General features: G+C 42.8%; 1 protein-coding gene across 1 annotated transcript in view; it reads left to right on the forward strand.

The window, feature by feature from the left end:
- TBATA (thymus, brain and testes associated) overlaps positions 1–8767 on the forward strand; it is a 59223-nt gene extending 50456 nt beyond the window's left edge. Inside the window, exons 8-9 of the mRNA XM_060768847.2 lie at positions 4909–4961; positions 6841–8767. Of these exons, the coding sequence (XP_060624830.2) occupies positions 4909–4961; positions 6841–6914 (127 nt within the window). The 3' untranslated portion in view covers positions 6915–8767. The remainder of the gene's footprint in view (positions 1–4908; positions 4962–6840) is intronic.
- Positions 8768–16465: the final 7698 nt, after the last annotated feature.

The following is a 16465-nucleotide window of genomic DNA, read 5'->3' on the forward strand; positions in this document are numbered from 1 at the left end:
GGATGGCCCATGAGGTCTCTTCCAACTCTTTGATTCTATGATTCTAGATGGCTGGATGGCCATCTCTCAGGGGTGATTTGAATGCAATATTCCTGCTTCTTGGCAGGGGGTTGGACTGGATGGCCCATGAGGTCTCTTCCAACTCTTTGATTCTATGATTCTAAGTCATACTACCCTTCTATTCTGCCTTGGTTAGACCACATTTGGAATACTGTGTCCAATTCTGAGCACTACAATTGAAGGGAGATGTTGACAAGCTGGAATGTGTCCAGAGGAGTGCAACTAGAATGATCAAGGGTCTGGAGAACAAGCCCTATGAGGAGCGGCTTGAAGAGCTGGGCATGTTTAGCCTGCAGAAGAGAAGAGTGAGAGGAGATATGTATAAATATGTGAGGGAAAGTCATAGGGAGGAGGGAGCAAGCTTGTTTTCTGCTGCTCTGGAGACTTGGACGCGGAACAATGGCTTTATACTACAGGAAAGGAGATTTCACCTGAACATGAGGAAGAACTTCCTGACTGTGAGAGCTGTTCAGCAGTGGAACTCTCTGCCCCGGAGTGTGGTGGAGGCTCCTTCTTTGGAAGCTTTTAAACAGAGGCTGGATGGCCATCTGTCGGAAATGTTTTGAATGCAATTTTCCTGCTTCTTGGCAGGGGGTTGGACTGGATGGCCCATGAGGTCTTTTCCAACTCTGTGATTCTGTGATCACTGGACTAGATCTCAGAGACTTTTACTTTCAGGAACAATTGTTCTTCGACCCGAAGGCCATTATGAAATAGTCAGTAGCCTTATTAGATGCCTGAGCATGGAAAAATGCCCAAATCACAGAATGGGTATAACTGGACACTAAACTCAACTGACATCTATATATGTATTACAAAATCCAAGCATACAGTGCCAGAAATTGTAATATCTAAGGTCATGTTTCAAAAGAGCCTAGCTTCTAGCCAAAGTTTGTGGTTTATTCTTGGGCAATACTGGTAACGGATTTTGAAAGAAAGAAAGAAAGAAAGAGAAGAGAAAAGAAAAGAAAAGAAAAGAAAAGAAAAGAAAAGAAAAGAAAAGAAAGATCAAGTGAACATTTCCCTTAAAGTCATTTTCAGCAATATAACTCAATTTATACACAGTGGGTTGGATACACAGGTTTCAGTGCAATGTCAGTTCCTGCTTGCATACTTGCATTTTATAATCACGCTGCCTCTGATTTTTTAATGGATTTAGTGATTAGTTGCATCAGCTGTATGAATCATTCATTCATTCACCCATCCATCCATCCATTCATTCATTCATGGAACTTTCCCTCCTTTACATTTCATTTTGTGTGGCCTGAAATTTAAGGCACAAATTTAGTAAGGACTAGCTGTGCCCTGCCACGCGTTGCTGTGGCCTATAGTAAAACTTATCAAAGTAGAGGTAGATATCTGGACTATTATGAAAGAGAGGTCCCTACGTATCCCTTCCCCCTTTTCCTCCCCCTTTCTCTCCTTTCTTCCTTCTCTACCTCCTTCTTTCTTTCCTTCTTTCACTACTTGGTTTCATCCTTCTCTCTTTCCTTCATTCCCTCCCCCTTTCTTCCTTTGCCTTTCTTCCCTCCCTGTTTGCTTCCTTCTTTCACTTTTTATTTCCTTTTATTTCACCACCATCATAACAATAACAATAATGCAATGCATTGCCTCTGGGACCTGACACCCCTCCCATTCCCCCTAAAAGGGTCTCAGAGGAACAATAGCATAATAACAATAATAGAAATAACAACCTTTACCCGCCACGTGTTGCTGTGGCCAATCTTCCCTCTTTCTCTCCTTCTTTCCCTCCCTCCCTCCCTCCCTCCTTCCTTCCTTCCTTCCTTCCTTCCTTCCTTCCTTCCTTCCTTCCTTCCTTCCCATCTTTCCTTCTCCTCTTCTTTCTCTATCTCTTTCCTTCCTTCCCCCCCTTTTTCTTTCTCTTCTGCTGTCTCTCTTTTCTTTCCTTCCATCTTTCCTTTTCTTTCCTTTTCTTCTTCCTCTAACTTTCCTTCCTTCCCCCTTTTTCTTTACCTCCCTTTCTCTTTCTTCCTTCTTTCCTTCCTTCCTGTCTTTCCTAGATTTTGACAGGGCGGGAAGGAGCGGGGTGGGGTTTGGAGGTGGCGTGAAGTAAAAGGAGGTAAGATTGGGGCAGGGGAGTGATGGAGCGTGGGGTTGCGTGTGTGTGTGCGGCAGTGGGGGGAGTGATGGAGCGTGGGGTTGCATGTGTGTGCGGCGGTGGCGGGGGGAGTGGGGTTGCGTGTGTGTGCGGCGGTGGGGGGAGTGATGGAGCGTGGGGTTGCGTGTGTGTGTGTGGCGGCGGGGGGAGTGGGGTTGCGTGTGTGTATGCGGCGGCGGGGGGAGTGATGGAGCGTGGGGTTCCGTGTGTGTGTGCGGCAGGGGGTGTGTGTGTGCGGGAAGCGGCGCGGCGGGGCTTGGAGTGGGCATGGTTTCCACAGAGGGAACGTTGGCCGGAAGGCCATGTGCGCGCGCCAGGGAACTTTCGGCTGGGCGCCAATGCGTATGCTCAGTTGTTTTGCCGTTTTGTGAGTGTGTTGTTGTGTTGTTTTTCATTTTGAGTAGATATGTTTGTACCTTGTGGGTTGTGTTATGGGCATGGGAATTTTGGTTAAGTTTCGTTGGGTTTTTTTGAGTTTTGTTCTTTTGCCGTTTTGTGAGTGTGTTGCTGTGTTGTTTTTCATTTTGAGTAGATATGTTTGTACCTTGTGGGTTGTGTTATGGGCACGGGGATTTTAGTAAAGTTTCGTTGGGGGATTTTTGAGTTTTGTTGTTTTGCCGTTTTGTGAGTGTGTTGTTGTGTTGTTTTTCATTTTGAGTAGATATGTTTGTACCTTGTGGGTTGTGTTATGGGCACGGGGATTTTGGTGAAGTTTCGTTGGGGTTTTTTTGAGTTTTGTTGTTTTGCCGTTTTGTGAGTGTGTTGTTGTGTTGTTTTTCATTTTGAGTAGATATGTTTGTACCTTGTGGGTTGTGTTATGGGCATGGGAATTTTGGTTAAGTTTCGTTGGGGGGTTTTTGAGTTTTGTTTCCTCGTTGGATGCCCCTAACAAATTTATATATATAGATTTGGACTGGGTGCCATGATACTAGTGTTTGCACGTAAGATAAGCAACATACCGTAATAATGCTTGGCTACTTGGCCTGCTGCCTTCTATACGTAAGGTTTCTCAGGCACCATTAATGCTCCACTGAACAAAGGCCATTCAAACTATTATGCTAGGGATAGAAAATAGTAGTAGTAACCTATGGATGTGAGAGCAGGACCATAAGGAAGGCTGGGTGAAGGAAGATTGATGCTTTTGAACAGTAATGTTGGAGGAAAATTCTGAGAGTGCCTTGGACCGCGAGAAGATCCAACCAGTCCGTACTTCAGGAAATAAAGCCTAACTGCTCATTGGAGGGAAGGATACTAGAGACAAAGACGAAGTACTTTGGCCACATCATGAGAAGAAAGGAAAGCTTAGAGAAGACAATGATGCCGGGGAAAATGGAAGGAAAAAGGAAGAGGGGACGACCAAGGGCAAGATGGATGGATGGGATCCTTGGCAGGGGGATCCCATCCCCCTGCCAAGTGACTGACTTGACTCTGAAGGAGCTGGGGGTGGTGACGGCCACAGGGAGCTCTGGCGTGGGCTGGTCCAGGAGGTCATGAAGAGTTGGATGCAACTGAAGAAATAAACAACAGAAAATATTATTCTATTGGAACACAATTATCATCTTTCCCTTTTACAAGCAGTCCCCAAATTACGACCACAATAGGTTCAGTAGGTTTGTTCTTAAACTGAATTTATTTAAGTCATAACAGATACATTTTTTAAGTGTAACTTCATGTGTATGTGTGTGTAAGCTTTGAATAGCATAGGAAAAGGTTACCACCCCTGTTGTGTTTGTTTTCTTGTCTGCATTACTTTTAGAAGAATTCACCTCACTTTCTATCTCTGTGACCACTGGATTTTGAAAAAACTGGCTTGTTGTGGAAACAAGGATTGGTGCGAAAGCTTCAGTTGAAACAGCTTCCCCCCCCCCCCCCCCATGATAACCCTTACAGGAGTGAATTTCTTTTCCAAGGGGTAGATTTCTCTCACTCCTTTCATCTCACCTCCGTTCTTAACTATTTTTTATTTATCATGTCAGGAGCAACCAGACAGTTGTATTACATTTTTAACAAAACAAACAGACAAAACACAAAGTTTGCAAGCTTGGTAGTTGATGAAATGTCCTCTGACCAGTATCTGGCCACTTGGAGTGCCTCTGGTGTTGCCTCAAGAAGGTCCTCCATTGTGCATGTGTATGAGGAGCCCCCGGTGGAGCAGTGGGTTAAAGCACTGAGCTGCTGAGCTTGTTGATCAAAAGGTCGCAGGTTTGATTCCGGGGAGCGGTGTGAGCTTCCGCTGTCAGCCCTAGCTTCTGCCAACCTAGCAGTTCGAAAACATGCAAATGTGAGTAGATCAATAGGTACCGCTCCGGCGGGAAGGTAACGGCGCTCCATGCAGTCATGCCGGCCACATGACCTTGGAGGTGTCTACAGACAACGCTGGCTCTTCGGCTTAGAAATTGAGATGAGCACCACACCCCAGAGTCAGACATGACTGGACTTAATGTCAGGGGACTACCTTTACCTTTACCTTATGAGTCGTATGTAAGTTCAATAATTGTCACTTGGGGCTGCCTATATCTAGGGCTGATGAAAGTTGTAGTCCAACAATATCCAGATGTGCAGTGTTAATTATGCAAATTGGTAGTTTGTAGCTATGTAAACAATAGATGTTTGCCAGTCTTTTATTTTCACAATGTTTTTGTTGCCCAAAGTTTGCTAAATCTCCTCTTCTCCTGCTGCTGCTTCTCCTCTTCTTTCGAAAGTTACAGTATCGGTTTATTTCATTACAGAGTGTGTGTAAAAACACAAAAGCCAGAGCCTATCCCAGAAGAAGAGAAACCAGGTAACTATACTATAGAAAACAGGATGCCTTTATTCCGGCAGGGCAGGGCTATTAATGAAGAACATAAGAAGCACAAAGCCAGATTAAGCCAAAGGCTTATCTATTCTAACCTTCTTCTTACTGCAGTTGCCTGTGCAGAACCTTTAGGCACAAGTGCAATAGCATTATTATTATTATTATTATTATTATTATTATTATTATTATTTAAAATCATTAAATTATTAAAAATGGAGTTTTTGAGCACAATACTCCTGACCTCATGAACATGGGAAAAATAAAGTATGGATTGTCGATGTTGCAGTCCCAGGTGACAGCAGAATTGATGTGAAGCAACTGAAAAAGCTTACACAATATGAGGATTTAGAGATCAAACTATAAAGATTCTGGCACAAGCCAGTAAAGTTAGTCCCAGTTGTGATCGGCACACTGTGTGCAGTGTCTAAAGACCTTGGCCTGCACTTAAAAACAATCAGTGCTGACAAAATTACCAATTGTCAGCTGCTAAAGGCCACCCTACTCGAATCTGCATGCATTATTCGCTGATACATCACACAGTCCTAGACCAGTGGTTCTCAACCTTCCTAATACCGCGACCCCTTAGTACAGGTCCTCATGTTGTGGTGACCCCCAACCATAACATTATTTTCATTGGTACTTCATAACTGTAATTTTGCTACTGTTAAAATAGTCATGATGTAAATATGCAGGATGTATTTTCATTAACTGAACCAAATTTAGCACAAATACCTGATACGCCCAAAATTTGAATACTGGTGAGATTGGAGGTGATTGATTTTGTCATTTGGTGATGCTGGAGTTGCTGGGATTTATAGTTCACCTTAAATCAAAGAGCCTTCTTAACTCCATCAATAATGGAATTGAATCAAACATGGCACACAGAATTCCCATGACCATGAGAAAATACTGGGAAGGTCTGGTGGATATTGACCTTGAGTATTTGGAGTTATAGTTCACCTACATTCAGAGAACACTGTGGATTCAAGCAATGATAGATCTGGATCAAACTTGGCACAAATACTCAATATGCCCAAATGTGAACACTGGTAGAGTTTGGAGAAAATAGACCTTGCCATTTGGGCATTGTAGTTGTTGGGATTTTTAGTTCACCCACAATGAACCCCATCAACGATAGAATTGGACCAAACTTTTCACACAGAACTCCCATGACCAACAGAAAATACTATGTTTTCTGATGGTCTTTGGTGCCCCTCTGACACCCTCTCGTGACCCCCACAGGGGTCCCGACCCCCAGGTTGAGAAACACTGTCCTAGACACTTGGGAAGTGTCTGGCGTGTGATCGAATACAAAAGCCAGCATATTGCTCTTGTTTGCTGTATGCTAATCTTGTTATCTAATAATAATAATAATAATAATAATAATAATAATAATTTATTTACAAGCCACCCTATCTCTCCAAGGGGATGCAATCTTTCGGATATCCTTTACCAACTTGCATCCAGACACTTATCAAAAAACAAAAGTGTCACTATCTTAGTCATCCATGTGATAATTTTGGATTTTGGAGTATTTTGGATTTCACAATCCCAGATAAGAGATACATCCCTGGCATATTGCTTCTGTGTTTGTGTGCATTTGTGTGAGCCAGTTGATATATTGTTATAGGTTAAGAAAATGTGGTTAAAAATCAACCTCTAACTTTCATGCTAGATAATGAATTGACTCAGGGTTGTAAAGCCTGCAGTCTTCTAGATACTGTTGGATTGTGCCATTCTTAACCATTAACCATACAAGCTAGTGTTGATGGGAAATGGAGTCCAGCAATTTCTGGAGGGCCACAGGTTCCCCACTCCCAAACGAACCAAATTTAACTGACTTGAAATATGTTTTCCATTTTAGTACATGTCGGCACTGCAGAAGTTCTTCAGTTCCACTCAAACATGAATGAAAAGCAAAAACAACCAGCTAAATAGAAGAAAAAGATGTTCTTCCTGCAGCTCCAGTACTTGCTTCTTGACTGTTTCCCTCCTGGTATTCAGCAAATGGCAACTTGAAACAGTCCAGCATTAGAAAACGGATTATACTGTTTCGTAGTATATGTATATATATATTATAATGTGAGCATTTTAGGGTTTGACAGTTTCTTTACTGAGACTCAAGTATTTTGAGGATGCCTCCAGATGGACAAAAGTTAATGCTACCAATCAAAGTGTACTATATCGTATTTCTCTTTTTCTCTTTAACAGATTTGCCATTAAAATAACAATGACGCAAGAAACAGTGAGGGTTATAAATGGAACGCAGCATATTAAGGAATTCTCCATTCACTCCCATCCAATAGTGCAATTGCACGATTATTATTTTTTTACTACAACCACTTGTAACTCATGGCCCTATCCTATAGAGCAGGGGTCTTCAAACTAAGGCGCAGGGGCCGGATACGGCCCTCCAAGGTTATTTACCCGGCCTTTGCTCAGAGTCAACCTAAGCCTGAAACGGCTTGAAAGCACACAACAACAACAACAACAACAATCCTATCTCATCAGCCAAAAGCAGGCCCACACTTCCCATTGAAATACGAATAAGTTTATATTTGTTAAAATTGTTCTTCATTTGAATTATTGTATTGTTTTAAAGTGTTTTTTGCACTACAAATGAGATATGTGCAGTGTGCATAGGAATTCATTTATTATTTTTTTCAAATTATAATCTGGCCCTCCAACAGTTTGTGGGACTGTGACCTGGCTCTCTGTTTGAAAAGTTTGAGGACTCCTGCTATAGAGATTCAAAATATGCTGTTTAGTAAGGTATTTCCCATTTATGGCTAGAGAGCTCTAGGGCTACAATAGCTACAAGTCTAATATTTCACCAAACTACGAGAGGTATTTTTTAAGTAAGGTCCGTTGGAACATAAGTACACAACTAAAGTTTATTTCAAAAAAGTAAATTTATTTTCAGAAAGTACACACTTCACTCTATTTTTCGACATAGTTGCCAAGTTTGTTCAAACACTTATCATACCTCTGAACCAATTTTAAAATACCCTCTTCATAAAAACTTGCCGCCTGCTCCGATAATCAAGAGTTCACCAAATTGTCTGTAATCAAAGAAGCGCGACCGGAGCGGTCCTCATCATGGACGTTGTCAAGGCCATCTTTGAATTGTCGTACCCACTTACGCACTTTGCTTTCACTCATAACAGTATCACCGTACACTTCACAAATCTGTCGATGAATTTCTGCAGCAGGCAGGTTCCTTGCTGACAAAAACCGTATCACTGAGCAAACCTCACATGCGGCAGGTGAGTTGATAGTCTTAAACATTTTTAAAGCACAGAACAGAACCGTACAGGTTAGCTACAGAGCGGAAACTGAGCACAGTTGTTCCCGAGGCATGCCGGTACACGACGTACGCGCTCGTTGTGGTATGCGCGCAAACTACTAATGTCTACAACAAAATGGACCTTACTTAAAAAATACCCCTCGTACAATTCTCAAGAGTTTATAAAATGGACCTTCTACAACTATGATGTGATGATACCCTTTGAAATTCTTGAAAAGATCTGGATCTGCTATATGCTACTGTTCCATCTTAGTATTTGACAAAATCCATCAAGGATGCATTGCATATTAAATCTAGTAGACATATAATTGATGATACAGTCCCTATTATGGGATGACTCTGAGATCAGTAAATAAGAGTGGATAGTGAGTTAAATATGTAGTCAGTTTAGACTGATTTGCAGGCTTTATTGCATGCTGAAGTATGACTATCACCTTTCCAAAGTTTTGAAGAAATATATAAGTTTGATTTTATCCCTGGGGCTTATAAGCATAGTCCCAAGACTGTGATCTTTTTCAGGTCAATGATCTTACTATTCTGTTGTTAAGCAGCAGAATTTTTTTTAAAAAAAAGCCTGATTGCAGAAGACAGGAAGAGGAATGTGCTATCGGAAACAAAATGTTGGAATAGGACAGAGGAGATCAAAACATGGATCCTTATTCAGTCATGAAGCTCAGTGGGTGAAATTGGGACAGACACTATGTCTCCCTCTACCCTACCTCACAGGGTTGTTGTGAGGGTGAAATGAAGAATGGAACTATGTATACCATGTTCCTTCTTTGTAGGGAAGGTGGCTACAAATCAAATAAATATATCAAAACATAGAAGCCAAGTCTTTCTTTTTTGTATGTCCTGGGATTTTATTTATTTATTTATTTATTTATTTATTTATTTACAGTATTGATGTTCCACCCTTCTCACCCCGTAGGTATTTACTCTACTTACTTCCTGACTGTGAGAGCCGTTCAGCAGTGGAACTCTCTGCCCCGGAGTGTGGTGGAGGCTCCTTCTTTGGAAGCTTTTAAACAGAGGCTGGATGGCCATCTGTCAGGGGTGATTTGAATGCAACATTCTGCTTCTTGGCAGGGGGTTGGACTGGATGGCCCATGAGGTCTCTTCCAACTCTTTGATTCTATGATTCTATGATTCTAAGTACTTACTTAAGTAAGTAAAGTAAGTACAGTATTTATGTTCCACCCTTCTCACTCCGCAGGTGAGAATGTACATATAAATGGCAAACATTCAATGCCATAGACACACAACATATATAGACAGACACACAGAGGCTATTTAACATTCCAGCTTTTTCATGAGGGTATTCTGGCCACCAGGGGAGCTGTCACTTCACTGTCCATTTGTGACACTGATGAAGTACTTCCTCATTCTTTGCAGGCTTGCTCAAGATTTTTATGGCATCGTAAACTAGTTAAATTAGCCTCCCCGTGTAGGCAGTACCTAAATTTCCTACTTGACAGATGTAACTGTCTTTCGGGCTTCAAAGGTTGACAGCAAGCTACACAATCTGTGGAATCAGACGGCAAACTATAATTTTTTACATAGTGGTTGGTGCTCTTTAGTTTTTACCCAATTTGAGTCCCCAGATGTTATTGAATGAGAACTCCCATCACTTTTAATTATCTGCCATTTGACTGGGGATAATGGGAATTGTCACCCAACAGGACTTGTGGCTCTGAGGTGGGGAAAAGTTAGAGGATATTTTAAAGTCAGACATCATATCCACAAGCCTTGTATCTAAACCCTTGTATCTAAGACCCAGCCTACCTATCCGAACGCATCTCTTTCTACAAACCCTCCAGGAAGTTAAGATCATCTGAGGAGGCCCTGCTCTCGATCCCATCTGCTTCGCAAGCACGCTTGGCGGGGACAAGGGACAGGGCCTTCTCTGTGGTGGCCCCTCGGCTGTGGAACTCCCTGCCTAGGGATATTATATCAGCCCCTTCCCTCCTGACTTTTCGGAAGAGAGTAAAAACCTGGCTCTTCGAGCAAGCATTCGGAACCCCGGAATAAATAGTCAAGCTTGAGATGGAGAATGACCCAGGAACGGCCAAGACGATGAAACGGATGAGGATTGGAATGAGAGGATATATCTCTTTTTAAATTGTTATTGCACTGTCTTTTTTGTCTAAATGCACTTAATTGTTTTTGCTATTTGAATGAATGTATTGATGGCATCGAATTGTGCCGATATGTAGACCACCCTGAGTCGCCTGCGGGCTGATATGGGCGGGATATAAATAATGTAAATAAAAATAATAAATAAACCCAAACCCCACTGTCCTGATTAAACAGAACAAACTTTGTATGCTTGCTGGAGATTTTTATGGCGTCATAAATTACCCTCCCCGCATAAGCGGTACCTAAATTTTCTACTTGACAGATGCAATTGTCTTTCGGGCTGCAAAGGTCAACAGCAAGCTACACAAATTGGTCAGAATCTCATTCCGACCCGGGCTGGCTTCGAACTCATGGTCAGTAGTGATGTTAATGCAGCTGACTCCTAGCCAACTGTGCCACAGTCCCGGTGCGTGTCACAGTCCCGGTGCTTTTCTGCTGTGTGTATACTTCATAATAAGGATACAAAATCTTTGTTTCCCCTAATTATATAATATTGTTGTAAACTGTGTCAACATAAGGATCTACTTCTTAAAATCTCAGATGCCATTACACATCACCAATATGCACATCATCCTGCTCATGTATGAAGGTGTGCAGTAACGTTATCATTGATCAAATGATATCAAAAGATTTTCTGGTTTTGAAGGTATGTATCACTTGTAAAAGAAATCTTTTAAATTCTTATTAAAATATTTTTGTGACACATTTTTCTTCTTACACACCTCCTATACTATCTTAGACCTCGAAATGGAAAGGTGGAGTCGGACACCAAGACTGCAAAGTGACCACACTTTGCACCAGCCCTCAGTAATGTGGGAAAACTGTTATATTATATGATTGTTGCTCCAATGTTGGGAAAACACCTATCAATTGTCAAACATTTAGGATTCACTATATTTATCAAATCTACAATGGTCTGCTAGTTTTTGTAAATACTGCACAGTCTTCCCAAAACATAGTACAAATAGTCCCAAAGTTATGAACAAGATAGGTCTATAGGTTTGTTCTTAAGTTGAATTTGAATGTAAGTAGGAAAGGTACATTTTTAAATGTAACTCCAGCCAAATGTATGTATGTATGTATGTATGTATGTATGTATGTACTGTATATATACGATATAGTCATAAAGGTAAAGGTTTCCCCTTGACATTAAGTCTAGTCATGTCCGACTCTGGAGGGTGGTGCTCATCTCCATTTCTAAGCTGAAGAGCAAGTGTTGTCCATAGACACCTCCAAGGTAATGTGGCTGGCATGACTGCATAGAGCCTCGTAACCTTCTCGCCAGATCTCATATTTGCATGTTTTTGAACTGCGAAGTTGACAGAAGCTGGGCCTAACAGTGGGAGCTCACCCTGCTCTCAGGATTTGAACTGGCAACCTTTCGGTCAGCAGGTTTCGGTCACCCACTGCGCCACTGGGGGCTCCTGCATATACACATACATACACAAATATTTAAGCTTTGGATAACATAAGGAAAAGTTAACACACCTGTGGTCTTTTGCTGTCTGTAATCCTGTTCAAAAGATTTCACTTAATTTTATGTTCCTGTGATAAATGAATTTTGGAAAAAATAGCTGTTGTGGAAACAAGGATTGGTGAGAAAGCTTCAGTGGAGGCCCCTTTCCCCCATGAGAACTCTTTCAGGAGCGAATATTTTTTTGAGAGGTATACTTGGCCGCAGTGGTCCATGCTCTAGTTACATCTCGAATAGACTACTGCAATACACTCTATGTGGGGTTGCCTTTGAAGACTGTTCAGAAACTCCAAGTGGTTCCATGGGCGGCAGCCAGGCTGCTCACTGGAGCAACATACAGGGAGCATGCAACTCTGCAGTTATGTCAGCTCCACTGGCTGCTGGTCTGCTACCAAGCACTATTCAATGTGCTGGTTTTAGCCTATAAAGCTCTAAATGGCTCCGGTCTAACTCATCTGTCCGAATGTATTTCTTTCTATGAACAAGTTAGAGAGTTAAGATCTGTGGGGAGGGCCTGCTCTTGGTCTCACCCCCATCGCAAGCGTCATTGGTTGGGACGATAGACAGAGCCTTCTCAGTGGTAGCCCCTCAGCTATGGAACCTCTCTTCCTAATAATGTCAAACTGGCCCCCTCCTAGTTTTCAGGAAAAGATTGAAATCTTGGTTATGGGATCAGACATTTGGATAGGTATTGGGTGATGCAATATAGAACTGACATATCTGTATCAACACAAATGATGATTCCTGGATGCGGTATTGTGGTTTTAACAGTTTTTACGGTATGTATATGTTTTTATCTGTAATTTTATATATGACTAGCTGTACCCACCACGCGTTGCTGTGGCCAACCTTCCTCTCTCTCTCCTTCTTTCTTTCTCTCCTTCCTCCCCTTCTCTTTCCTTCCTTCCCTCTCTCTTTTTCTTTCCTTCTCTTCTTCCTTCCTTCTCTTTTCCCTTTCTTGTAGGGGGGACCCTTTTCTTTCCCTTCCCCTTTCTCCCCTTTCTTTCTTCTCTACCTATTCTTGGACTGCAGTTCCCAGCAGTCCTCCTGATCGATCTATCTATCTATCTATCTATCTATCTATCTATCTCCATCTAATCTATCTATCTGGAGGATTGCTGGGAGTTGCAGTCCATGAATAGGAAATTGGAAATATGCAGGGATTGGGATGCTCTCAAAGAAATCCAAGGAGAAGAAAGCTTGCAGCTTGGAAGCAGTGCATTTGGATCATCCTCCCCCCCAAAGGGCCTGGTCTAGGGATTCTGGGAGCTGTAGTCGGGAAGAGAGTGTGGATTTGCTATTGTGTGTTTTGTTTGCCGGGGGAGTCATTTTTGTGTATGTGCTTTAGCGTCTTTTTGCTTTTTGGGCCTTTTAAAGTCCCTTCTGCTGTGTTTTTCAGTGTTTTTATGAGTGATGGTCACTCATTGGCCTGATAGGTATATTGTGTCCAAATTAGGTGTCAATTTGTCCAGTGGTTTTTGAGTTATGTTAATCCCACAAACAAACATTGTTGTTCAACATCTACATGAAGCCGCTGAGTGAGATCATCCGGAGTTTCGGGGTACGGTGTCATCTGTACGCGGATGATGTCCAACTCTGTCACTCCTTTCCACCTGCTACTAAGGAGGCTGTCCAGGTCCTGAACTGGTGCTTGGCCGCTGTGACGGTCTGGATGAGAGCGAACAAATTGAAATTGAATCCAGACAAGGCAGAGGTACTCCTGGTCAGTCGCAAGGCCGAACAGGGTATAGGGTTGCAGCCTGTGTTGGATGGGGTCGCACTCCCCTTGAAGACACAGGTTCGCAGCTTGGGTGTGACCCTGGACTCATCGCTGAGCCTGGAACCCCAGGTTTCGGCGGTGACCAGGGGAGCATTCGCACAGTTAAAACTCGTGCGCCAGCTGCGACCGTACCTTGGGAAGTCTGACTTGGCCACGGTAGTCCACGCTCTGGTTACATCCCGCTTAGACTACTGCAACGCTCTCTACGTGGGGTTGCCCTTGAAGACTGCTCGGAAGCTTCAAATGGTCCAACGTTCGGCAGCCAGGTTGCTAACAGGAGCGGCACTCAGGGAGCACACCACTCCTCTGCTGCGCCAGCTCCACTGGCTGCCAATCTGCTACCGGGCACAATTCAAGGTGCTGGCTTTAGCCTATAAAGCCCTAAACGGATCTGGCCCTACTTACCGCTCCGAACGCATCTCCTCCTATGAACCGACTAGGACATTAAGATCGTCTGGGGAGGCCCTGCTCTCGGTCCAGCCCACATCGCAGGCGCGGTTGGCGGGGACGAGAGACAGGGCCTTCTCGGTGGTGGCCCCTCGGCTGTGGAACGCCCTACCTGTGGACATCAGACAGGCTCCTTCACTGCTGGCATTCTGGAGGAAGGTCAAGACTTGGCTTTACGAACAAGCGTTTGGCTAAATAGTGCAATGAAATACAGTAAGATGGTACAACTCAACATAGGAATTGGTATAAAGGATTATGATTACGGATTCTGATTCTGATTTGTTTGCTGAGGTGCACGTCTATGATAATGATTGTTTTTTACTTGATATGTTGTATAATGTGCTTTTAATTGCCTTTTTGATGTTGTTGTGTTAACTTTTACTATGTAAACCGCCTTGAGTCGCCATTTCGGCTGAGAAAGGCGGTATAGAAGTAAAGCAAATAAATAAATAAATAAATAAACATTACATTTTTATTCATATAGATGCATTTCTTTTTATCTGATTGTATATGCGGCATTGAATATTGCCATGTTGTAAGCTGCTCTGAGTCCCCCTTGGGGTGAGAGAGAGCAGAATATAAATACAGTAAATAAATACATAAATATCCGGGCGGAGGCCACTAGGGGACACTAGAGAGGGAAGGATAGTTTTATTTATGGGAGTGGAAGAGGGTTGAAGGAGTAAAACCATTTCCCCTTGCTTACCTGTTATTCCCCCTACCCATGTCCCCATCATGGAAACAACCTTTGTTTATTACATGGGAAGGGGGAGAGGGCATAACCAATGGAAACAGGGGAAATGGCTTTCCTCCTTCAACTCCCCTCCTTGTTAAATGGACTATCCTTCTCTTTCTAACACCCTCTAGTGGCCTCTGCCCGGATAATGAAACAGTACCATAGATTTCGTTCACTTCCCGTTGTCTCACCTCTGTTCTTATCTAAGAGTCATTTGTAAGTCAGATGTTTGTAACTTAGGGACTGCCTTTATTCTGCTTTACAAATATTATTTCTTTCCAAATGTATTTAACATAGCAGCTTCCTAGGCTCCCCCACTAAATTATGTTTTATCCCTCTGGCTTTGTAGTATGAGTGTCATGAGTTCATTCCATGAGAAATTCCTTGACAAAATCTTTCTCTTTCTTCCCCTGACAACTTCCCCCCAAGGAAACCTGATCTCAGAAGGCACCTCTAAGCTGAATCCGGTAAATGGAAAAAGAGACACCCACCTCTTACCTTCCTGACAGTTTCCATGTCAAACCAGAAGGGAGGAGGGGAAGGGTTGGAGGGTTGTTAAATACTTTCTCACAGATATTTTGCTGATAGTAGAATCATAGAATCAAAGAGTTGTAAGAGACCTCATGGGCCATCCAGTCCAACCCCCTGCCAAGAAGCAGGAATATTGCATTCAAATCACCCCTGACAAATGGCCATCCAACTTCTGTTTAAAAACTTCCAAAGGAGCCTCCACCACACTCCGGGGCAGAGAGTTCCACTGCTGAACGGCTCTCACAGTCAGGAAGTTCTTCCTCATGTTCAGATGGAATCTCCTCTCTTGTAGTTTGAAGCCATTGTTTCGTGTCCCTCCAGGGAAGCAGAAAACAAGCTTGCTCCCTCCTCCCTGTGGCTTCCTCTCACATATTTATACATAGCTATCATATCTCCTCTCAGCCTTCTCTTCTTCAGGCTAAACATGCCCAGCTCCTTAAGCCGCTCCTCATAGGGCTTGTTCTCCAGACCCTTGATCATTTTAGTCGCCCTCCTCTGGACACATTCCAGCTTGTCAATATCTCTCTTGAATTGTGGTGCCCAGAATTGGACACAACATTCGAGGTGTGGTCTAACCAAAGAAGAATAGAGGGGTAGCATGACTTCCCTAGATCTAGACACTATGCTCCTATTGATGCAGGCCAAAATCCCATTGGCTTTTTTTTGCCGCCACATCACATTGTTGGCTCATGTTTAACTTGTTGTCCACAAGGACTCCAAGAACTTTTTCACACATACTGCTCTTGAGCCAGGCATCGTCCCGCATTCTGTATCTTTGCATTTCAGAATAGGGGATGATTTCTGGCTCGAGAGCAGTAGTAGGAAATAAGAAAAGTATTTGTTCATGGAAAAGAGACAGAGTGTTGGCATGGAATATATAGAAGTAAACTCCGAAGCCTGGTTTGCTCCACTTTGGCCCCTTCTTTCTAAAAAATATATATATTATTGGTTTTCTTAGACTACATCAATACATCAATACCTTTATATTCCGTCCTAAATTCATTACATCAACTATAAGTGTATATATATCTTATATGCTTTTTTCCACCTCCGTGCCCCCCCCCCCCTTCCGAACCAC

Source organism: Anolis sagrei, chromosome 3, assembly GCF_037176765.1.
Source record: "Anolis sagrei isolate rAnoSag1 chromosome 3, rAnoSag1.mat, whole genome shotgun sequence".
Lineage (NCBI taxonomy): Eukaryota > Metazoa > Chordata > Lepidosauria > Squamata > Dactyloidae > Anolis > Anolis sagrei.